This window comes from Telopea speciosissima, chromosome 10 (genome assembly GCF_018873765.1).
Source record: "Telopea speciosissima isolate NSW1024214 ecotype Mountain lineage chromosome 10, Tspe_v1, whole genome shotgun sequence".
In the NCBI taxonomy this organism is placed as follows: Eukaryota; Viridiplantae; Streptophyta; class Magnoliopsida; order Proteales; family Proteaceae; genus Telopea; species Telopea speciosissima.
The window spans coordinates 13,091,172-13,117,323 of NC_057925.1; the positions used below are offsets into that span (position 1 = coordinate 13,091,172).

Sequence of the window (26,152 nt, forward strand, 5' to 3'; positions counted from 1 at the left end):
AGTTATGTTCCGATCAAACCTTGTTTGATACCATGTCCAAGAACAATATACAGTATCAAACTTGGATCAAAACCGTAAGTAATATTTTTAGTATTCTCTATGTGAAACTAATGCATGAAATGGGTTTAAAATATAAAAAATAAACAACAAAACAAGAATCAGGGCAAAAAAACAACTTCTGGGTCTCGAAACCAAGGTTCGAGTTAACTTGAAAAAAATCCCAAGTTTCGATTGAAACGAACTCATTTTTTAGCTGATCGAAACTCGAATTTTAGAACCTTACTACGAATAACCTAAAACGATAACCTTTTTTAACTTCTTAGTTAAAGATAAGTAATCCTATTTTGTTACAATAACAGATCTCATTATCCCAATCATTAGAAGAAAAATAACCGTTTGTTCCCTCCAACCAAAACATCTCTCCTCTTGTTCGGACAAGGTCAAACAAAACCCTAATCTCAAGGGCCCCTCATCCTACACAAAACAGAGCAGCCCGGCACGACCTAACCGAGGAACGCGGTTTACAATTAGTTAATAACCATAAAACCCATAAACAAATTAAATAATCCTCCAAAACTCTCCCCCACCACTTAGTGGCAGACTTGTTATTTCATTTAAAAGCTTGAAATATCGATTTCTCTCTCTCTTTCTCTCTCTGATTTTTTTCTCTTCTGTCTTTCTCTTTCCAAACGCTTAAAATGGCAAACTCTATTTACGCACTTAACCGTTTTGATTGTCCCTCCACAATCCACATGGTAGGTTGACAATCGTTGTAGGAGATGAACCCGGCGTTGAAGCTTTGAAGCCAAAAAAAAGGAAAAAAGGGGGAAAAATCATTCACAAACGTTTGTTTGTCCATTGGTTCGAAAAGAAAAAGCCATTCCTTGGTTCCATTGCACTTTTTGCTTTCTCGTTGATCAAAATAACAGAGATTTTGTGAAAAACCAAAAAATTTGAAAGACCCAATTTGCAGAGCAAACGCAGAATGAAACACTAAAACGACATCCATAGAAAACAGAGGGAGAGGGAGAGATTCAGTGCATAGTTTGGCTTTTTCATGAATGTCACATTGTTTGAATATCTCTCTGAATTGGGTTTTCTCCTCAGATGTCGTCTACGGATTTGCTGCTGCATTCGAGGTGGGTGATCGGATAGGAGATTCGGTGACTGAAATGACAATGTGAGAAGAGAAAGGGAAGTGGGTATTCGTAAAAATGAGCAAAGAAGGCGGTGGCGCAACCAAGGCCTGGGAAGCAACGGTTAGGAAATCACAAGCGGCTGTGAGAAGGCGAGGAACGAGCTTTTTCACAACAATGCCAGTAGCCCATGTTGATGACGACGAAGATGGCGGTGCTGTTGGGGCTGCCGGCACTGGCCAGGTCTACCACACAGAGCGAGTCTTCGCCCATGGCGACTTTTACACAGGCCAATGGTCTGACAACCTTCCTCACGGCAATGGCAAGTACTTATGGACCGATGGTTGTATGTATGTTGGCGAATGGTTCAGAGGCAAAACCATGGGGAGAGGCAAATTCAGTTGGCCTTCAGGGGCTACTTATGAAGGAGAATTCAAGGGCGGTTACATGGACGGCAAAGGCACCTATACGGGTTCAAACGGCGATACCTATAGAGGCTCATGGGTCATGAACCTCAAGCATGGCCAAGGCACCAAGCATTACGCCAATGGAGATTACTATGAGGGTGAGTGGCGCCGTGGCCAGCAAGATGGCCATGGCAGGTATCAGTGGAAGAACGGCAACCATTACATTGGGCAGTGGAAGATTGGTGTCTTTAATGGCAATGGAACTCTGATTTGGGTTTCTGGGAATCGATATGATGGGTTTTGGGAAGATGGGTTGCCTAGAGGGAATGGCACCTTTAGGTGGGCTGATGGGAGCTTCTATGTGGGTACCTGGAGTAAGGACCCCAAAGAACAGAGTGGAACTTATTATCCTTCCACCGCCACTGCCTCGCCTCCCGGCAATATGGATTGGGATCCTCAGGAAGTTTTCTCTGTTGGTTTGAAGGATTGTAAGATTTGTCCTGGTGAGGTGGTCTCGATTTTGCCGTCTCAAAAGATGTTGAATTGGTCTGGCATGGATGCCAGTGGCAAGCCAAGGAGGATGTCGGTCGATGGAAGGATCATTAATGTTGGCAGCGATAAGAGGCTTGATAGGTTCTGTATCTGGGAATCAGATGGGGACATTACTTGTGATATTGTTGATGCAAATAAGATGGGAGGGAGAGAAGTGGAGGATGGGTTGGGGGCTCTCCAGCTTGAAGATGCAGAGACCAGAGGAACAAGACTACAACCTCTGAAGTTGCTACCAAGGGAAATGAAGAAACAGGGTGTGACAATTTCCAAGGGGCATAAGAACTATGAGCTCATGCTCAATCTGCAGTTGGGGATCAGGTATTACTGATCCAATAACACCTTTTCTTTTTCCTTTTTGTAAAACCTCTGTTCCCTGTTCTGTTATTTGTCTTCTTCCACTTCTCTTCTTTTATTCATCCTTTTTTAATACATTTTGTTATATGATAGGCTTTGATTTTGTTTGTCTTTCCCTTTTCCAGTTGTTTTAGGACAGTTAGTGGGTTTCGGGCATTTGTAAAGAGGATTTTGAGTGGAGGTTGATGGAATAGCTGAAATCTATTCATCAATAAAATTTCTTTTCTTATCAGCTAACCAAATGGTTCAGTTTGTTTGCCTAATAATATATAATTCTGGGGCCTGCGGAATTCTAAAAGTCCTACTGTGAACAATAGAGTAAAGACCTGGAACTATTCAGTGAATTCCTTCCCCTGTTCCCAAACTCAATGATTAAATACATGTCATCAATCTGATGTTCTTTTTCTTTCCTATGAATCATATAATTCTTCGGTTAGTGGATGAACTTAGATGCTGTGAAGTCTAATCCATATCTCTTTTATTATCCCACCCCTTTCTTTTCTTCCTGATGTTTTCTTCCTAAAAGTAGGGATTAGAAGTATTCATTGGCTTGGACACAAGCCAACAATCCAATGCCTCGGCTTATCCTTCTTCCACACCCCCCTTCTTTTCCCTTCTTTTCCTTGTTTCCTTTCATTTGCTAATCAAAGAGAGTGTTTTCATAAGTACAATGTTTTATTGTTTACTTTGTCAGCTTTTGGAAAAGATTATGATCATTTTACTTTGGAACAGTTTAGTTTTATATTCTTCCTCTTCCTTCCTGTCGGGAAATAATGTCACAAGAACTTACAAGGGTAAGCTATATTTTCTTCAAGCTTCTAGTTCTCTGTTTTGAAAATAACATTTCAGAACGTATAACTGAAATTTTGGAGGTTTTCCTGTATGGCCAGCCTTCCCATCAATGAATTTGGTTGGAGTTTTGAGAAAAATAAAAAAATCCAGCATTTATGCTCTTCAATATTATAGTTTGGGGTCCTAATTCTTTCTACTCGAGCCTCTTTTCTAATCTGCTAATAGGTCCAAGCAGTATATTACTTATCAAACCTAAACCATTCATGAAATTCTCAATCTCAGGCTGTTTTAATCCAAGTTCTTGTGAGGTGTTAATGATTAAGTTGTTAATAAGTCTGATGGATTTACCAGTTCCATTTGGAAAAAAACAGATATTGTTTTTTTCTTTTTGGGGGGAGGTGGGATGGGAATTTGCTTAAAGAAGAATTCTAGAGCTTTCTTGCACTTTCAGCTCTAATGATAGTATTTGTTTATATCTGATGCCTGTGCTTGCTTTCATCACTGTGTGTTAAAATGTAATGAGATTGAACAGGCATTCCGTGGGAAAACCTGCACCAGCAACATCCCTTGATCTGAGGTCTTCAGCATTTGACCCCAAGGAAAAAGTCTGGACAAAGTTTCCTCCTGAGGGAAGCAAACATACTCCACCACACCAATCATGTGAATTCAAATGGAAGGATTATTGCCCCTTGGTTTTCCGGTAGGCCTGGAGATTTATATTTCTTGTTGGGACTATTTGATCTTCTTTTAGATGTAGAGACTTCAGTTTGATTTTATTGCCATAAATTTTTAAGTTTTATAATTATTTGTGTTTAGGACTCTCCGGAAGTTGTTCAAGGTGGATGCAGCTGATTACATGTTGTCTATATGTGGAAATGATGCACTCCGGGAGCTCTCTTCTCCTGGTAAAAGTGGAAGCTTCTTCTATTTGACCCATGATGACCGCTACATGATAAAGACAATGAAGAAGTCAGAAGTAAAGGTGAGGTCTCCATTTTGTGTCATGTTTCTTGCTTCTAACTTTGCACTGAACTTAGGCTGCTGTTTCATTCACTATTATGCTACAGGTGCTTGTAAGGATGCTTCCAGCCTACTATAATCATGTTCGGGCTTTTGAAAATACTTTAGTTACCAAATTTTTTGGTTTGCATTGTGTAAAATTAACTGGTGCTACGCAGAAGAAGGTAAGAACATGGATAACAAATCCTGGCTTTGTGTCCTGTTATTTGCCTGAGATTTGGAATTTGTCTTGTAAGCATACGAATGGCTAATGAACCAGGTTCGCTTCGTTATAATGGGAAATCTGTTCTGTTCTGAGTACCTCATTCACAGGCGCTTTGACTTGAAAGGCTCCTCCCATGGCCGTATAACAGATAAACCTGAGGCAGAGATTGATGGGAATACAACTCTCAAGGACCTGGATCTTAACTTTATATTTCGACTTCAGAAAGCATGGTACCAAGAACTTTACAGGTGAATTCAGAACCACCTTACATTTACAATCCCATAATATTTTGTCTTTCAATGATCATTTACAATCCCACCTTACCGATCCTTTTGCAGGCAAGTGGATCGGGACTGTGAGTTTCTTGAACAAGAAAGAATTATGGATTACAGTCTCTTGGTGGGTCTTCACTTCAGAGATACAACATCATACACTATGGACCAAGCAAATGAGGGTCGTCTCTCTGGAGTTCGAACCCCTATTGGTTATATTTCTTATCCTATCCAATATTATTGCCCTAAATACCAGTTCAATCTTCTTCCCAACAGAGGAGAAATGTTTTGACCTTTTCTTACAGGTAATGGTGACCTTGATGGCGAGTCTGGAGGCCCTCGTCTTTCAAGAGTAGACATGGATCAGCTTCTTCTTGATCCCAGCCGGTACAATTTATTTTTATAAGACTTTTATTTAGTCCAAACCACTTATTTCTTTCTTTCCTTTGTATTTGTGTTGTTGGGGAGGGGGGGAGTTACTCCTTTTAAAATGTATATTTATATTGAGTACTTCAGGTGGGCAACAATCAGATTGGGTGTGAACATGCCAGCAAGGGTTGAACAGACTGTTAGAAGAAATGACTTTGAAACTCAGCTGGTTGGAGAGCCAACAGGAGAGTTCTTTGATGTGATCTTGTACTTTGGTATCATTGATATACTACAAGACTATGATATCAGCAAGAAGCTTGAGCATGCGTACAAGTCCATCCAGTATGATCCAACCTCAATATCAGCTGTCGATCCACGGCAATATTCTAAACGCTTCCGTGATTTTATATTCAAAATATTTACAGAAGACACCTGAAAGAGTTGGATGAAAGGCGCTGTGAACTTTGCATCTGTAGTGGTTTGATGCCTTATTTTGCCAGCCAAGGTTATGCCAAATGCTTGTGCTTGCTGGTCAATGTATAGTCAGTCTCAGTGACAATCAGCTCACCGCCAAAATGTTGACATGGGCCCTTAGAAGATCAGCTGTGGCTGCCAGAGTTGCATGCTGGACAATTTGCCATTGCATTTCTCTCCTTCACTCCCTCTATATATTATTCTAGTATGTAATATGTTTTGGCAAAGGTATAGATTAACTTCATAACCTGAAAATGCGAAAGCCCATTTGTAAATGAATTTGCCGGAGGATAAACCTGTATCGGAAGATATTCTTTTTTGTACCAAGTTTTTTGTTTTGGTCTCAGAAGATGTAGAGGAGTCTCTGGGATTTTACATTGAATAAAAATGTACAGAGAGGAATTTGGAATTGAACTCCTTTTTTGTCACAGAAACTATGTATTTATCTTCATCGAAATATTTTCAGGATCAAAATCACCAGTAGTTGCTGAAAAATTGATTGGTGTTGAATTGTATGCTTCCATGTCTGATAGTGTTGAAAAGGAGATGACACAGGAATTTTTATCATAGCCCATGTATGAGAAGAAAATTATATCTGTTGATGTTATCTAGGGTATTAAGGCATCACTATGCAGTCTGAGGATCGGGAAATTTTCAAGAGTGCACATTCAAGATTTCAAATGCTCCAAGTATCTTCCCTTACCTAGTTACCTATGAATAAGTCAATTGCAAAATGGATCATTATATTATAAGGGAATTCATCAATTGGTTATATATATATATATATATATATATATATGCTTGATCATACATTATACCATTTGTTCCTATGAATGAGTGTCAGGGAGTAAATAGTCTATATTCCTTCAATTTCTCTCAAGAAGAATAAGCAAATAATGTAGAAGATTCAACAGCAGTAGACATTCTGTTCTCTGACTGGTAAATCTTATGGTGGGGAAAGAAACCATAGAACAAGAAAATCCAAATGATAAAAGATTTGAAGACAAGATCTAGATGAATATAAAAGATGAGTCCTCAAAAATCTTATCTTTGTTATACTTGTTCAAAATGTGTCTGCCATGGGGGAGACACTAAGCCCAACCAAGGTTAGTAATGATATGACAAATATATTCCAACCAGAGAATACTTTACAAATCTTTTTATGAGATCCAAATGCAGTGATGAACAATTTAATGTCTGTAAATACTCTAGATCAAGTCTATATTGCATGGAAATTTAAAGCTTCTGTTGAGAGTTAATGGTTATATGAGAGGCAGTTCTCAGTTCTCTTTTAAAGTATCCTTATCAGAGACACTTCCAAGTTTGAAGTTAAGGGACCTTGAAAGGTATACAATCAACTTTAGTTGCAACTACCCTATTCTTGAAAGATTGAATTTTGAAGCAAAATGATTCCAACTTCCAAACTAGTTTTTTTTGGTAAGAAGAAGAAGAATCCTATTTAATATGAAGAGGGTACATGGTAGAGACAAGAGATTATGACAGATGGAAGAAGATAAGATAAAAAACCAGGTAGATGAGGAGAGAGAGAGAGAGATTGATTCTGGACTGAAACAGATTGCGATTGGAGAAGAAATAGCTAGTAGAAGGACCGATAGCAGAAGATGCAGTGAGTTACCAAAACGGCATTGGCATTGAATCGATCAATCAATGTGCATGAAAAGTAGAGAGAAGGAGAGAGCACGCGAGGTGGGTAAGGGTTTATTAACTACACAACAATTATTAATAGTGGAAGGGAACGATTCTTAGGCTTAGAAAGTTAGGTTTCCAAGAGAAAGAAAAGGAAATTACTAACCCATATGACAAAAATGGAAGGAAAGGAGAAAGCAAGGGGAAATGGGGGATTTGCTTTTTTCCTTCTCTTTTATCTTTAATTGTACCATGAAACCATTAATGCCAGCACCAGAGACTCAGAGAGAGAAGGAAAATGGGCTCTGGCTTATTGGCTTATGGGTATATGCAGAGTAAGTAATGGGTGGTCAATGCTGTGCTCATTGGGTTGGGAGGGAGGGTTTGGGTTTTGAGTAGGATTTTGAAAACACAAAAAGGTTCTGTGAGAGAGAGAGAGAGAGTGAAGTTGACTAGACATAGTGACATACCCATAACAAAGCAGCCTCTCAAACGTCCATTGCTCAGATGTCCCAACCATTAGGCGGCGGAGCTGCAACATCTCTGTCTCTCTCTCGCGCGCGCTCGCTCGCTCACAGAATCTATATACAGTAAGTATTACAGTTGGATTCCATCCATCTTCTAATAAATGGGAGAGAGGTCCATAACTCAGTGATCAGAACTGTATAAGCATATGCTGGCAGGTTTAACGTAACCAGAAAGGAATGACAACTGGCCGGGAGGAAATTACCAAATTATCCTTTTTTTTTCCTTCACGTGTTGAGGATCTTTCTGGCATGGTTAGAATCAAAACCGATACATATTGATCGTATCGGATAAGTTTACCTCAGATTTTCTTTAAAAAATTGAGGTTTTTTTTATTATTTATAAAACTGTTTAGTTTCTAATGGTGTCAAACCCTAGCCCGAATTGAAACTAAATTGATCCAAACCAATATACACCTATTGGATCATGTTTTCGATTGAGGTTTTGTGACACCACAACCAAACCAGATTGTATTAAAACTGATAAATCATCAAATAGAACTTAAAAAATCGAGCCAAAACCAATATAACCTAATAAGAAATTGATATCAACCCGAAATTCATTAAAAAAATACATTTTTTTTTTTGACAAGCTGAAACCAACTCGATAGTAAACCGATACATGACCAAGCCCAAACTAATGCACCTTTATTGGATCATGTTTTAGGCTCAGTCATTTTCACATTGAAACAAACTCCAAACCAACTGATTGACACCCTTATTAATGTTTACCCTTGGTCCATATTGTTTCACCTAAGGCTGTAAATGGGTAACAAAAAATTCGAATTCGATCCACATCTGTATCTGTTTAGGGACATCTGTATTCGTTTAGAGATATCCAAAAAAAAATCTGAATACTTAGTAATAAAAAATTAAGTAAATAATGATTTCGAGGGTTTTTGAAGATTCAACAATTTCTAGAATACGAGGAAAAGAGAATCATGATCTAAGAGATACGGATTGAGAGTGAATCGTTTCTGTTAGGGGGAGGAAGGTTCGAGTTCCACAAGGCTGAGATGTAAAGAGATGATCAAAAATTCGAATTCGATCTGCATCCGAATCTATCCGGATCCGATCACATTCAATCCATATTTGAGCCGAATCCAATCCATTTACAGGCCTAGTTTCATCGATATCGATACCTCAAACCATGGGTCAAAGGTAAAAAAAAAAAAATATCGGTATTCCGGTATTATCAAAAAAAAAAAATGAATCATTTTTTAATTTAAACCCGTAATGGCCGATCCGTCTCGATTCCCGTATCATATCGATATGGATAATCAACATCTGCCACCCATACCCATGCGGGCCATGCCTTTAAGTTTGCTACGGGCTTCAGTTGTATTACTCTCAAGTCTCAAGAGTGTGGTGAATTGATGATCCAGATCCAGATCCAGACCCAGATGGACTCAAGGTCCAGTGGTCCACAGCCATGGCTTCAAACCTCTGCAGGAAAGTGGAAACCACTCTTTTAAGGAATCTTTAAAATTTTGAACTCATGAATCTACAAGATTTTTTATCAATGTAATATGATGATATTTGGATCAATTCTTTGTCTAAGCATTTATGATTCGGACATAGAATCTCAATCTACTGCCCTGTCAAGTGGCTCTTTAAAGTAGTGGTTATCTTGTATGAGTCAGAGTCCATTTCAAAGGCCAAAGAACCCAGCTAAAAGACCACTATTTTTGAAGCTTCAAGTTTCAGTATCGGATGGGTTGTAAGGTTTTAAAATGGGGATCTGATCAGGAGAGCCAATCCCCACTTGTATCACCAGTCCAGCAGATATTTGACAACTATCCGTTGCTTGCGTGATGCAGTAGGAAGAATCGGGGCCAGATCTTGTTCTAGCGCTCACGATCCTCGAATCATCAAGGTAATAGAAAACTTAATTCCAACGTGAGATAAACTGATTGGCTTCAAAACTTTCAAATGATTTTATTTCATCTAAAATCACCCTTATATAAGGTTGGATTAAAGAGAAAAAGGAAATCTATGTAAAACACGAAACACGAAATAATATAGAAAAATAAAATAGAAACTAATATCTTGAAAATCGTGCACAAAATTTCGGAGGCTACGTACACCATTTATATTGCGAATTTGTCTCCAAAACATCAAAGCCTACAGAGCACTGTGGTATGTGCAGAGTTTTCCCTCGCTTCACTATCTTGAAGATGAGAAGAAGGTGAGAAGAAATAGATAATAAGAGATGAATAAGGAACGAATAGGCTGATTAGGAGGTGCCAAACCTCTTTCTCACAAGAGAAGTTAGATATAATCACGTAATTAGCTGCCTTTTAATATTCAAAAGGAGATTAAATAGGTTGCATAGCAACCGTTACAACCAAGTAGTTATCCTACCCTCACATACATACACTTATAACTTCTAAACTCATCTCATAACTTCTACCACCACTCCATCACTCCACGACTCAACCCACCTCTACTACTACTAAACAATAAAATATAATAATAAATAAATTATCCCACATGCCACCTAAGCACCCACCTAAGCACGTAACAACTCCTCCCTCTTAATTTCTGGTCTTGTCCTCAAGACCAAGTTAAAAAGTTGGTGTTGCCTTGCATCGGTTTCTTCCCACGTGGCGTCCTCTTCCTCATAACAACCTTGAGCAAGAACAATTTTTGCATCGATGTCTGGCCACGAACCGTTCATTACGGTTGTAACAAAGTCCCTTAGCCCGCCTTTCTTCGCATCTCTGTTGGTGAGATTAAACGAGCGGGAAGAGGTTCAATGTCGGGGAATGCTTTTTCTCGCAAGTGATTGGTCACGGGCCTCATACAATCGAGCCAATCCAATAGGCTGAGATAAGGTTGTGGGGCGGCTAGCAAGGGCGTCGGCCTTGACTTGGTTGTTTAGTCCACTTACAAAAAAACTCACTTGCGGTGTGGTGGAAGATGCCCCACCTTGGAGAGGAGTTTTTCAAGCGAGATTGATAGTCTCGTGCACAGTACCAAGTTCTGCTGCAGCTTAGCGAGCTCCCCAAAGAAATCTTGAAAGGGGTCGGTCCGAATCTAGAATGCAATCCATCACAAAGGTGCGCCAATCCGGCATTCTTTGATCTTGCTTAAATACGGATCCACATCGTGCGTCTCCTTCCAAGTGGAAAGAAGCTAATGCCACCTCTCCTCCTCGGGTGTTTGGTGGAAGTTGAAAAAGCTGCTCCGCTCTACAAGTCCAACTTGTCGTATCTTCCTCTCCGTTTGTAACGGAAAGTCAATTTGACTAACCTTGGAGTAAATGAGCTGCTGCGAGGTAGTAGCACGTGCGGTGGGGTGAGAAGGGAAAATCGAGTTCCTCCTAGATTGGGCATTGGGATGCGTGACGTCTCCCCTACCTCGGTTCCGTTTGAAGAGGCGATGGTGAAATCAATCTTTCAAACATCTCTTGAGCTTGGTGAGCTGTTGTTGCCCATCAAGTTTGGTCAAGATTTCTTTGCTGCCCATCATTGAGTGTACTTACGTCCTCTTCGAGTTTCTCCACTCGTTGCTCCATTCCCAGGCTTTGATACCAATTTGGTATGTGCGAGAGTTTTCCTCGCTAAGCTATCTTGAAGATGAGAAGAAGGTGAGAAGAAATAGATAATAAGAGATGAATAAGGAGCGAATAGGTGATTAGGAGGTGCCAAACCTCTTTCTCACAAGAGAAGTTAGATATAATCACGTAATTAGCTGCCTTTTAATATTCAAAAGGAGATTAAATAGGTTGCATAGCAACCGTTACAACCAAGTAGTTATCCTAATCCCACTATCCTAATCTCAAGTAGTTATCCTACCCTCACATACATACACTTATAACTTCTAAACTCATCTCATAACTTCTACCACCACTCCATCACTCCACGACTCAACCCACCTCTACTACTACTAAACAAATAAAATATAATAATAAATAAATTATCCCACATGCCACCTAAGCACCCACCTAAGCACGTAACACACTGGCTATCGTTTTGAAAAGGTATTATAGTTTCTGTAAGTCCATCCTTCCAAAAAAAATTATGACCTTGGAAGTTGAACTGAATGATTAATATCTTTGACCCTATAAAACGGAACCAGGACCCGATCCATGGCACCCACTAGTGGCATCCATCCCAATCCACGAGAAGAGGGAGAGAGGGCCGGTCACTTTAAGTGACTCTCTCTCTCTCTCTCCCCCCCCCCCCCTCCGTTCACCTCCCTCTCTTCCTTCCTATTCAGAGTATGACTTTGTTACCTTAGGGTGAGGATATAAAACGCCAGTAAAATTGTAAGACCAACACACTGAAATCAATTCTCTCCTCTCTACTCCAATTTACTCAATCAATGGATCCCTACATTACATTTCATACATATTAGATTCTTCTCTATGTACTCTTAGAATAGTAGGTAAAATCCCTTACCATTCACACTTAGCATCCCCTCAATAATAGACCTCTTTGATCAATTGGATGATGTATCGGTTGACCCCTTTAGGCACAACTGGTCGACAACTAGATTGGACGGTTTCAGGGAAATCCATTTGGGAATGGCATTTCAGCCACTCTTTCCTCAAAAACTCAATTGGATCCCTATCTCTTTCACTTTAAATTACTTTAATACATTAAAAATGCTACATGGGAACGAATAATTATCACCTCCAATTCGCGGGCACCTCCAATTCCTCTAATAGGGGGGAGTAGACCCCACCTTGGGCAGTGTTTTTGGGTAGGGGTAGGATGGTCATTTCTACCCTCATATGAGGAATTGGAGGGGCAGCGAATTGGAGGGGATAACGATTCCTTGGGAACTTCCTAAATTCTAACCATACAAATCATGCCAAAAACACCCAAAGAATCAAAAAAGGGTTTAGGGTTTACTTTTCCGAACTCAAACCCTAACTCAAGCACTTTCCCTTGGTTCCCCTTGATCCGCATCGACCCAAGGGCTCTTGATCCTCGATCCGAAGCATGAATCCTCATGTCTTAGCCTTCAATCCCTTCTCTTTGGATTTCTAAAATTTTCAAACAAGGTAGATGAGCCCGGATTCTACTTAAAACCCTCATTTTTGGCCAATCGGTTGATTGGTTCCTCAGCCAACTCAATCCTCAATCAACCGGATGCATACTGGACGATGAAATCCCGCCTGGTTGACCAGTAAACCAATCGGTATGAGTGGTTGCTCATTTTGAGTTTACCCTATGGACACCCAATCGACCGGTACATAATTCGATTGACCGGATCCTACCTTTTTAGGATCCTGGTCCTCTGACCCTTGCCTGCTCGCTCGGCCATATCTCACTCGTTTCAATCCTGATTAATCTGATTGTTTTCCACTAGGAAGGTAACTCAATTACCTTAGTTTCTCGTATTTTCGGACTCCGCCAAAATCTAGCTAGAAGGTTTCTAAAACTCGTGTGAAATCGCTACTTCATCCTCGAACTGTACAACGGACAATTCTATCACTTTACTGTGGACCAACAGTACAGTCTACACAAGTCTTAGGGTTGATCTTACTCATTCAACATTAAACCATCATACTCAATTAACTTATCTTAAATTAATAACTATGATCCATATTTACAAACAAAAGAGAATGTAGAAGTTGAACTCATCAGCATCTTAGAAGGATGGAAGTGTGATTTGTAAACAAAAATCACTCCTAAAGAAATCTGGTGCAGCAGCAGCAGAGCTCTCATAGACCTCCTACATCCCATCAATCGAACAATAGTTCCCTGGAAGCTAGTAAATAGTTTTTTTGAATTAGCTGAACTTACTAGTAGTTTTACCCTTTGTAGGTTTCTTTGGTGTAGTAATGACAGTTTTCTTGTTATAGCACAACAACTAGCCTAGAAGGCCCTGATGAACAAATGTAACCTATCCTATGTACTTCCTTTTATCTAATCTAAAGTTTCCTTTTCTCATAAAAAAAAAAAAACCTATGATCCATATTTACTTGAACTAACAATTCTTCTCTGTTGGCCCAATATAGACCGGATTCCGTCAAATTGGACCCATATTGTACCTGTCAGCCATAATCAACAATAGATTAATATTTTTCCCAGTATTGGGAAAGAGAGAGAGAGAGAGAGAGGATAACACATTCCTTCCATTAATTAATAACTACTAGTAACTAGTATCCATATGTACTTGAACTGACAATTCTTCTCTGTTCGTCCAATATAGACCGGATTCCATTCAATTGAACCCGTATCGTACCTGTCAGTCATAAACATCAATAGATTAATAATTTTTCTGGTATTTGGTATAAGAGAGGGAGAGAGAAAGAGAGCATAACACATTACATCCATAAATTAATTTTGATTTAAAATCCCAAAACCACAAATAATGCAATGACATGATCCTTTATATTACAATTTTGTGGACATTAATATTTAAAAAACCACATTAGCACTTCACTAACTCTTAAAAAAATAATTGGGTTTTTTACATCTCATGTCATGAAAGTAACTCTTGTAAAATTTGCAAGCCAAAAGGGTAGTCCAAATTGTAGCCAAGTGGCTGACCAAGAAAAATCATGAGTTTACTGGCTTTATTGAAGTTTCCAATTGGCCAGCCAAACGTTTAAACAGTGAATGGGCCAATAATAATAATAAACCAATTTGAATTAAGACCAGAATTAACGAAGACATAAGAAAAAGATATGGGCTTAAGCCCAAAACTCTTTAAATTGATGAAATCAACCCATTAAGACAATAACCATGGGCGCATAAATATAAATCCCAACAGTTTTTAAAGCCAAACAGCGATGGGCTAAAGAAAACATTAACCCATTAGGGAAACCTACCCTATCCCCCAACATCCCAACCCGCCCCCCCCCCCCTCCTCCCCCTCCTCCCCCTTAAACTACCTCTTAGCATATTTTTTTAAAGAAATCAAAACTGTTTTGCAGGGAGCTAGCTCGGTAGCAACACACTAGAGCTAAGGGTGTCAATTGGCTTGGTTTCAATTATTTGGTTCGATTTCGATTCAGTTCTAAAGAGTGTTGTTGTAATCCGGAACCAAACCGAACCGAGAATCGAATCAATTCTGAAATTTGATACTTAAACCGAACCTATTTGGTTTCGGTTCATTTTCGATTCTGATTCCTCTACTCAGTCCATATACTATAATATACAAACTATAATATTGTAGTATAATATAATAATATTATAAAATCTAATGCTAACATTAGTAATATATACTATAACATATTAGTATTATAATGTATTAATGTACTATACTATATTAGTATTATAATAAAGTAACATACTATAATATATTACTATAAATTCAGTTCAGTTTTGGTTTTGGAATTCGGTTCCTATGCTTGATCCATAATCGAACTGAGAACCGAATCTGTTCTAAAATCTAATACTCAAATTTAACCGAATTTTATTAGATTCAGTTCGGTTTGGCTTATTCGGTCAGGTTTCGGTTTCAGTTTCGGTTCTACTTTGACACCCTTAGTAGCAGCCACCTTGCGTGATCACGGATGGGGGGTGGCAAGTAGAACCCTTTATCCCCTGAGGTTCGTTGACCGGTACGGTTGTGCGGTTCCTCTCATAGGGGGGCTGAAATGACCATTCCATCCCTTGACCAAACACACTGCCCGAGTGGGATCCACCCCCCTTTTTATTAAAGGCACTAGGGAACCGTACCCGGCAGAGGAACTGCAGGCGATAAAAATTCGTGGCCAATATGCGTACGGCTATTGCAAAAAGGGTTTATCTTGGATCAAAACCCAATGTGGTTAGAAAAGTGGTTTGTTTTAACTGAACCAATTAACCGGTTAAATCAGTTTTGTCTAACGTGGAACCGATATCAACTTCTAAAGGAAAAAACAAAAAAAAAAAACGAAATCAACAGTTTAATAAAAAACAATAACAAACCGATCAGTAATCAATGTTATTTCTATTTTATAACCGTGTTGTTTATCATCTCATTAATCTCTCGCAATTTTGTTGTAAATTTATTCTGAGGTAGTCCAAGATCCTTTCTGATCCTATTCATAGTCATTTACTAGGTATTTCTATTTTCTTCCCCGGTTGTACGGTTAACTCCAAATTCAAAAAACATGGAATTAATATAGGGAAAAAGCATAGAGTCAAATATTGCTTTTCCACCCAAAAAAAAAAGAAAGGGAAAATGTTCTCTGTGCCGCAGCACAAGCTGCGTCAGGCACATGGGTCTGCCACTCGGGGGGTAGGATAATTATTACGCCCACCCCCATGTGCCGTAGGCTGCGACTGCGGCACAGAGAACAACGCCCAAAAAAAAAATTTGCTTTTATTATGAAAAAATATTACAACGATGAGAATAGAGTATTATTTACAAAAAAAAAAAAGAAAAAAAAAGCCTCTACATCTCTTGGAGATTGTTTCTATGGACGAATTATACATACTACAAGGCAGTGTGAATTATTTGGGACACGCATGCAGAGCACTCGAATTCTCATCTTCTGACTAGATCAGATTCCAGGATCTAGACTGACCAAAATTCCAGCATTTGAAATGGGCATGAGGTTTGAGATGGAAAAGGATGGTATATATTGACAGCAAGAGACAATGCCACGTTCCGTTTGTTTTAGATTAAAGGATGGTATATATTGACGGCACGAGACGACATCACAATCCCTTTGTTTAAATAGAGGACGCAGATTGGAGAGAGAAAACAAACTGTAGGGGGTTTGAGAATGATCATTATTGTCTCCTATTCCTTGCCTGGTATAGTAGTCCAGTTCCTCTCTTAGGGGGCGGGAAAAGAAGATCTAACCCCCTACCCAAACACACTGCCCGAGGGAGGTTAAAACGTCATTTTCGTCTCCCTATGAGAGGAATTGGACCACTGTGTTAGATTCACTTATCAACCCATTAACAGAATCACTTTAGTCTTCACATGGCTAGAATACAGCATCAATGATAGAAATAGAAGGTGGAACAATGCTCATACATGTTCCTCTCGTTTATAGAAGATCATAGCTTTCACAACAAGATCTCCAAAGATCTACACCTTGTGGTTAACAGCCACACGCTCTAATTTGCCCTAAGTCTTCTGTCATCTCCTCCCAAGTATTTTTTCCTCTGTAATTTTCGTGAGTCAAGTTACAAGAATATGGTGGGCAATGGCAAGGACCCAGGGTTACTATAAATAATCCCCTTTAAGTGATTAATATGGACTTAATAAATCAAGCCATAATAATTGGACCCAAAACCCAACAATCTCCCACTTGGGCCAAATTATTATAACTATCTATGTATTGGTGTAGGTCATAATAAATGTCCATATTGTTGCATCACTTATAACATCTTTGATATGACTAATAAGTTGCTCACATCGAATATCAACAGAAAATATACCTCAATAAATGGCATACCACTGTCTGACTATCACGGATGCAACCAACTCATTAATACAAATCATCTTTGGATATAGGCAAGGTAACGAACACAATTTGTGATCACAACCAGTGTTCTTTCCTTGTAGGTCCATTCCTGATCGGAGATCAGACTATCTTGAAAACCTTACAGATAGTAAACTTTGATATTAACTATTACTGTGGCAAATTGCCCATAGCTTTGACAAACCGCCTATGACTTTGACAAATCGCCCACAACTTTGGTTAATACCAGATTTTGGCATAAATACTGCTCATAAACTTTAGATAAATACCGTCATAAACCAAGACATGTCAAATAAATAATCAACTCATAATCATCAATAATAAATGAAGCAATACATCATGACTATGAAAACTACTTAACATAAGAGACTCACATAAATCACCAAGCAAAAGAACAGAATTACAATAAAACAAATAAACCGCTCCCACTGAGCAAGAGTAATTATCATTAGGTACTCCCATTAAATGGTACATGGGTACAAAACACCTACTAAACAACCACATCAAAAGAGTTTAGAACACCTATACAAAACACATGTCCTCCGAAGACTCACACAACAAGAGCACTGGTGAGCAGATCAACCGCCAACTTTTTCGTCGAGATATTCTCAACCTCAACGTCCTTGCTGCTAATCTTCTCCCTGACAAAAAGATACTTGATTTTAATATGCCTTGAGCTACTTGATTTCTTGTTGTTCTTTAGAAAAGAAAACCGCCGAGATGTTATCACACCACAATCTCAAAGGCCTGAAGATCCTCCGAAAAGGAATTCCTTAACCGCACAACTTACCTTCTTGCTTCAAAGAGTGCCACAAACTCAACCTACATGGTGGATGGAGCAATGATAGACTACTTGACATTTCCAAGAATTAGCTCCATCACCCAACAAAATATACCTAGAAGTGGATTTCCTGTCATCAGTATAACCACTGAAGTCAGAATCAGAATAGCCAACCATCTCAAGTTTCTCACTCCTACTAAATACCAGCTTGAAGTCCTTTGTCCTTTGCAAGTAATGCATGACTTTCTTGGCAACAGTCCAGCGTGCTAATCCAACATCTGACTGGAACCTCCCACGAACACTAACTGCGAAAGCAATATCTGGACGGGTGCAGACCTATGCAAACATCAAACTCCCGATAGTAGAAGAATATGGCTTATCCTTCATGGATTTCCTCCCAACATCATTCCTCAATTACTGTCCTTTATTCAACTTGTCCCCTTTATTAATGTGTGCATCACTTCTTGAACACTGAGACATATTGAACCTCTTCAGAACTCTATCAATGTATGCACGCTGGGACAGACCGAAAAGTCCTCGCCGTTTGTCGCCATTAATCTTAATCCCAAGAACATAAGTACTTTCACCCATATTCTTCATCTCAAATTTTTCTGAAAGAAAATGCTTCGTCCCTCCAGAAACAATGATATATCACTACTACCCAATAATATCACACCCCGCCTTGGGCAGCCCAGGCATGGCATAAACCGATGTCATCTCGCATCCAAGACCATCAGGATTACAATGCAACACTCTTATCCAAGCACAAATCACAGAGAAATAAAGCAGTCGAAGATTATAAGAACTATAAATATAAATATAAAAGGAGTCCGATAAAGACTGAATGGTAACTTATATATAGTGTTTGCTGATAACTCCAAGTTCCCATATTTACAGCTATCTAAAAGACAATATTTACATATCTAAAGTATCAAGTACACAAAAAGTGTAGTAACAAATGAAATGGCCTAAACCATCAGATCCATCTAGCAGGCACACAAGTCACAGATGCAAAACCCATCATGTTCCTTGGGTTTTTGCTCTGTGAAGTCCATCACCACCATCGTCCATGTACTCGTAAACAAGTAGTCCATCACCTGCACAAACATCTAAAAAGAGGTTTTCCACGAATATGAGTTCCACTGAGCCCAATGAGAGGGGAAACACACAACATTCAAATGATGCATGAAGTATATATTATTAAGCATAAATATCAATCACATGATGCATGTAACATCCCACCTTTAACTTAACCACCTAACAAGCATACTAAGTCACTTAGTTCAAGCTACTGTATTGACATCGGGAAGCATCTTGGGTCACTTTTTTTTATCACCGCTATGCCCCCTCAGCCAACACCGAAAGGAGCCCACTTCCACGCTTGGCGCCCGATACCAAACCTTCGGGCAGACCCCAATAATCAGCACACCCGATCATGGTATATCCCTTACTCCAACCATCTAGTGCTTGATTACTTAGCACCTAAACCCCTACTGGTAAGGGTTGTAGCTTGGGGTTTCCAACCTAGCCATGCATTTCTAGATGATGACATGCTGTATCCAAGAGTGCACCATGTTCCATATACATGTCCACTCAAGGACACAGGGTCTCACAAGCATCCATTATGCAATTACGAATCATATCAATTATTCACAATATAAAAATCATAATTAATCATTTCTAATAGTAATAGTCCTATATCACAACAACATTGTAAAGCATATGAAATCAGCAATACTATCACATGAATAAAACTAACAAGTTGTAATTTAACATACGTCATGTTTAGAACTAACAATAAACCACAATTAGCACTAGCAATAACTTGAGAGTCCATAGATAATGAATCAGAATCAAACATTCATTTTACATGTAAGGGAGTTACATACATTAGGATTTAAACATATAGATAGCTCAATAACATCCAAACCCGAACTCATCTTAAGCTTGGAAAGAGTTAAGCAAAGAGGAGAGTTCTCCAAGCTTCAAGAGAGGAAATCCAAATAGTATAAAGGCCCTAAAACATCATTACAGAAGGTTAGGGGAAGCTACACAAGGTCTGAAACCAAAACCAGCCCAAATTAGACAAAAATACACTCAGCAGGGAGGGCCGGATCTTCAAGCCCAACCAGAGCCGGTCAACCTCCTTTAAAGATCCGCCCCAAAAAATAGCTTAGAATTTTTGGGGGGTTTTCCATGTTCTAGCTCCCAAGAGCTTATCAATGGGTCAGAATGAAGAGGGGGAAGATGAGAGCACTACAATGGGGTCATTTTGACACCATTGCATCCATAGTCAAATGATCATACATAAATCTACAAATCCAAGAAGCAATTTGAAAGAATCAAAGAGGGCTTTGAGAGATTGAGTTGTAACAACTCAGGAACAGTAAAAATAGAACTTAGAAGATGATAAGTTCATAATTTGGGTTAATTAGAACCATTTGCATGTATAATAAAGGGATTGCACATGCAATTGTAAATCAATGTAAGATTTAGAAGAATTTAAGGGGAATTGGAAAATTGAGTTGCAAGAACCCAAGAACATTTCAAGCAGGGCTTAATTGATATTTTAAAACATAAATGAAGATCATTATCAAGGCTTGGGGCTTAGCTATTGATGGATCACACAACCTTGAAGATGGTTGTAGCATGCACAAGGATCTCTAAGCAAACTCTCTCCATCTTCTCTAGCTCCCTCCTTCTTAGCTACTTCTCTCCCTCTTCAAGTTTCGTTTCTAACAATGCTGAAAGCTAGTAATTTCATTATATAGATGGCCCTTAGGGCATGTTTGTAAGGGCAAAAAGAGAATGAGTTTCTTGAAAAGTGATTTCAAGATCTTAGTGGATTCCGATGCCAAAATCGGGAAATTGTGTCCTGCGTGCTATTTAGATCATAGTGATATAAGGCACGGGGGTTTTAATAAAATTAGAACGTGGGGACCCACAGGGTAAAACTGGATATCAAGCCGGCACGGCCAGTCTATGGTGGCAATCCAATAAACACGATCGACCGGCTTGGATTACGAAAGATAGAAATTTGGTTCCAATAACTGGAGAGAATTTGTATCTATTTGTCCGCATCAGAAATAGACAGATTATTTCTGTGCTCTGTCCTACACCCTTCGCATGCAAAGGCTATGCGAGGTTTCTCCAGCCTCTTCGGATTCCACAAGGACTATATTAGATGGTTCTTCAAAGTCTGGTGTTAGTGAAACGGGAAATTGATTCATTTCCCTGACAGGCAATGCCCACATCGCGGGGCATATAGTAGTTGAACTTGAACCAGGCATTACACAAGTTTGAATTAGACCTGATTTAGAGGCGGGTTTCACAAATAAGATGTCATCAACATATAGAACTAGGAAGATGAATATACTCCCACTGACCTTCAAGTAGACGCAGTTGTTAATGGCGTTCTCTGTAAAGACAAAAGATGATACAGCCTGGTTAAACTTCAAGTACCACTGTTTGGAAGCCTGTTTCAACCCATAGAGAGACTTCTTCAGTCTATACACCATGTGTTCCTTCTCCTCTTCTTCAAAGCCTTCAGGCTGCCTCATATAGACTTTCTCAGCTAGATCGTCGTTAAAAAAGGCAGTCTTTACAATCCATCTGATGTAACTTATGGTCAAAGTGAGTTACAATAGCTATGATGATTCTGAATGAATCCTTCGAAGAAACAAGAGAAAAGGTTTTCTTATAGTCAACGCCTTCTCTCTGAGTGAAACCTTTCGCTACTAGTCTAACCTTGTAGCATTCTACTTTCCTCTAAGAGTCAATCTTGGTCTTAAAAATCCACTTTGATGCAACAACCTTGCATCCCTGAGGAATCTTAATCAATTCCCAAACACCTTTTCGCTCAATGGATAACAACTCATCCTTCATAGCTTCCAACCATTTGTCAGAGTGTCTATGATTGATTACTTGAAGAAAAGTAACTGGGTCTTCCCCTTGTCCCACATCAAACTCACACTCATTCAGATAACTAACATATTATGAATGCAAAGTAGACTAGCGAGCTCTGGTAGATTTCCTTAAAGGCTTAGTATCAGTAGCATAATCAATATGAACGGGTGCTTGAGCCTCTGAATCTACAACAGTCTTCCTAACGGGCAAAGTGCAAACTGAAGGAATGGTGTCATCCTCAACTATCTCAGTCGATGCTTCAACAGGAAAAGATAACAACAACAGATCTAAGAAAAGAAGTCCCAGCCTCTCCAAATGCTCCCATAGAATCTCTAGTACACGGCTCATCAAAGAGTAGATTGCGAGGTACAGACATCCCACCCCCACACTCAAGAAACTTTGCACGGGTGGTCTCAGCAATTCTATTTCCTGAGCCTGGATTATAAACTTTGTCTATGGTTGGGCTTCTTCTTGACATCCCCAAAATAAATGCCTGAGGCTAGGTTTTCTGGCAGTCCAGAGTTCAAATGGGGTCTTTTGACTGACTTGCTCGACATTGTATTGAGAAGGTCTTTTGACTGATTTGCTCGACATTCTATTGAGAATGTGAGTGATAGTTGTACCTCACCCCACAGAAACTCTGACAAATTGGAGTTACTCCTCATTGACCTAACCAAAACCTTAAGGGTTCTATTTCTTCTCTCAGTAACCCAAAGCCCAAGGTGTTGACTAGCATCACCACTACTTCCATAATACTTTCCTCCCTTACCAAATCTGTCAGACTTGGTCTTTTGGAGTGAAAACTTCCACTTCAGCTTAAAACTTTAAAGACATTCAGGGCTCTTGACTTGTCAATGAGTACAAAGACATACTCATAATGTGACCAATCAACTATAAAGGTAATAAAAGTGTTGGAATGGGAAAGGATCCACTAAAAACTATGTGAATAAAGTCTAAGACTTCAACACAGCGGGAAACACCTTTCTTCTTTCTGAAAGTGGTCATCTTCCCCTTGATGCAATCAACACATGTGTTCAATCCCTCAAGGTCTAGGTTATCCAAAAAAACCTTCCTCCATAAGCCTATCCAAAATGTCTAGCTAAATGATCAAGCCACTTATGCAAAAGCACAGACTACTACTTAATAAACTATGGGTATTACACCCCAAGCAACAATCATAGCTATAGAAGAAGATAAATCCAGTCCACAAATTATTAAATACACAAGCAAAACCAAAACAAAAGGGCCATTTAATAAGTGAAGCCAGCTTTATTAAAACAAACTGGATATTTATCCAAAGTCAATCTGAACTTAAAACTAGATCCTTCTCAAAGAGGGAATGAAAGTTGCATTTTAAATTTAATATAAGGTCTGAATTTAAAACAATCGAAAGGTTCCTATGACTTCTACATCTACTTTTGTTTCGTCCCACATGAACACGTTCACATCATCCATGCTCAGCAACTTCCGGCTTATCTATTTCTGCTGAACATAATTTCATGTTCTGACCACACTCAGGTGGCCAATCCATTATTGTTGACGGTTTTGGCACTTTGGGCCTCCTGAATGCCTCTATTAGACTTATCAAAATTGCTTTGTAGACTTGTGCATTCATGTGCTTCCTTTTTCAACCCGGTGGCCTATTGTTTTTCCCAACATCGGTATTGGAAACCGTTAAGTCTGCAGGTTTCGATTCCCTAGGGTAGAGGTCTAAGTTCGTGAAATTGTCACCAATATAAAAAATTCTCTGCAACCCTCTTCTTGGATGACATCCTGTTTAATAAAAATCTAATTAACTACTAATATTTATCAAAATATTATAATTAAAAACTGAGACATTTAACAAATGCCAAACTCCATGCTAGCTGTAATAGTATCAATTAGCTAACAGATAAGAGTAACAACCACATCCACGTTCTTAACCTATGGGTCTTAAAATGTTATGGTCCTCTCAAAACTTTGATGACATCACCTTTGGGTGATCAACCACTTGCTTTGCAAAACTGCTGGACAACTCTAACCTTCAAAGAAACCACCTCCTTTGGGTGACTAGTTACTCCAAGATTAGGGTTTTCCCTATTGTGAATTTATTTCATTTAATTTGATGACATCATCGTTGGGTGATCAATCATCCACTTTGGAATAACTCTAAATTTTTACAAAATTACAGATAGAGCCCTTGTCTTCATCTCCACACCGAATGCACAAGCCAATCGGCCATGGCTGCTGCTATGCCCGCTGCCCAAATGGGCGACGGTCATGGTGGCATCCATGCCACCAGTCGCGATGTCCACTCCGGTCATCGGCCAATGCCAGTGGTCGCTGACTCTCCCTTTTTTTTTTTTTTTTTTTTTCTGGTTTTCTTTGCAAAACAAGCCACAGCTGCAAAAACCCTTGGGCACAATAAACCTTCTCGCATAAGCGAAATCCCATCCATTTATCAGATTTCTTAAACCATGAATAGCAAAGATCTTTGATCAATAGGAAACTGAACCAGAATTTTAAAATTTACAGAAAATCCTAAATGGGTTCGCAGAGTTTCTCTTTGAGCAGAGAAAAGAACCAAATCTTTGATATCTTTGTAGTAAAGCATAAAAATACCCAACCATAAGCAGAATAGTTTAAGCACATATAAAGTTTAAATAAAACCAAGAACCTCTGCCTTTATAATTTTACATTATTGCTAAAATAGTTGATCCTAGCATGTGAAGGTCAGGCTCTGATGCTATTGTTAGATTCACTTATCAACCCATTAATATAATCACTTTAATCTTCACATGGCTAGAGTACACCATCAATGACAGAAATAGAAGGTGGAACAATGCTCATACATGTTCCTCTCGTTTGTAGAAGATCCTAGCTTTCACAACAAGATCTCCAAAGATCTACACCTGATGGTTAACAGCCACACTCTCTAATTTGCCCTAAGTCTTCTATCATCTCCTCCCAAGTATTTTTCCCTCTGTAACTTTCGTGAATCAAGTTACAAGAATACGATGGACAACGACAGGGACCCAGAATTACTATAAATAAACCTCAGACCTAATCCATCCCCATAATGGACGGTCTGAATTAAATCTCCTTTAAGTGATTAATATGGGCTCAATAAATCAAGCCATAATAATTGGGCTCAACACCCAACACACTGTACAGGGCAGAGAACAGGAGAGGGAAAAAATTTGGTTTGAGGGTGTGGGATAGAGAAAGAATCGTGGAATAGAAGTAGCTAGAAGAGGGAGATGTTGCAGGAATCGAGAAACTTGGGAAGGGAAGGAGGTAGCAAATATCATTTGTAGTTCCATATATATCCCTTTTTTTTTTTATTTATGAAAGTGTAATCACACAAGCCACACACTAATCCCAAAAGGTTAACCGACTTTTAGGACCGTGGAATGGTGGATATACACAACACACACCATACTCACACACCCGATGTGGAATGTACTAAACCCACACACCCCTTTTCTTTTCTTTTTTTTTTTTTTTTTTTTTTGATGAAAGTGTAATCACACAAACCACACACCAGTCCCAAAAGGTTAACCAACTTTTAGGACCATGGAATGACGGATATACACAACACACACCCGATGTGGGACTAAACCCACACACCCCTTTTCTTTTTTCTTTTTTTTTGATGAAAGTGTAATCACACAAACCACACACCAATCCCAAAAGGTTAACCGACTTTTAGGACCGTGGAATGGCGGATATATACAACACACACCCGATGTGGGACTAAACCCACACACCCCTTTTAGTTTCATATATATCCTGATACAAATAAATATACTAAACAAAGTCAACAAATATCCATAATTCTGCTAAGTAATTTGGCCGATTTGCCAAGTAAATTAGTTTAGATTTTTTAGTATGACAGATTTAACCTTGACTTGCGTTGACTCCGATTAGGGGTGTCAAACAGTCGGTTTGGCCCAGTTTCGGTCTCGGAATGAGTGAGACAAAAACCAAACTGTTATGAAACTTCAGTTTTCGGTCCTGTGCGGTTTCAATTTATTTCGATTTTTCAATACAGGTTAATACCGGTTTAGATCTGTTTGTTTTCGGGTTTAAACCATAATGAAATCTTACAATCAGAACTTGTAGTGAGGAAAGATTCGGTAAAAAACATTTTAATTCACCTTCCCTGAGTCAAACAAGTAAACACTCATGAATAAGAAGATTGATTTGATGTGTTCATGTTGTAATCCAAATAAGAGGAATAAATTGTAAAAAAAAAAAAGAAGATAAATAATATTGAAATCAATGGATAAGCAGAGTTTGTAGTGAAATCATTGTTACAAATCATATCATTATTTATCATTAATTTT

General features: G+C 39.0%; 1 protein-coding gene across 1 annotated transcript; it reads left to right on the plus strand.

Moving 5' to 3' along the window:
- The first annotated feature begins 1,019 nt into the window (after positions 1-1,019).
- On the plus strand, positions 1,020-6,078 carry LOC122641624 (phosphatidylinositol 4-phosphate 5-kinase 6-like). The gene is made up of 8 exons (XM_043834910.1): positions 1,020-2,413; positions 3,774-3,941; positions 4,058-4,223; positions 4,309-4,425; positions 4,521-4,714; positions 4,805-4,950; positions 5,044-5,125; positions 5,255-6,078. The coding sequence occupies exons 1-8, from the start codon at positions 1,215-1,217 to the stop codon at positions 5,541-5,543; spliced, it is 2,361 nt and encodes a 786-aa protein (XP_043690845.1). The 5' UTR covers positions 1,020-1,214; the 3' UTR covers positions 5,544-6,078.
- The last annotated feature ends 20,074 nt before the right edge of the window (positions 6,079-26,152 follow it).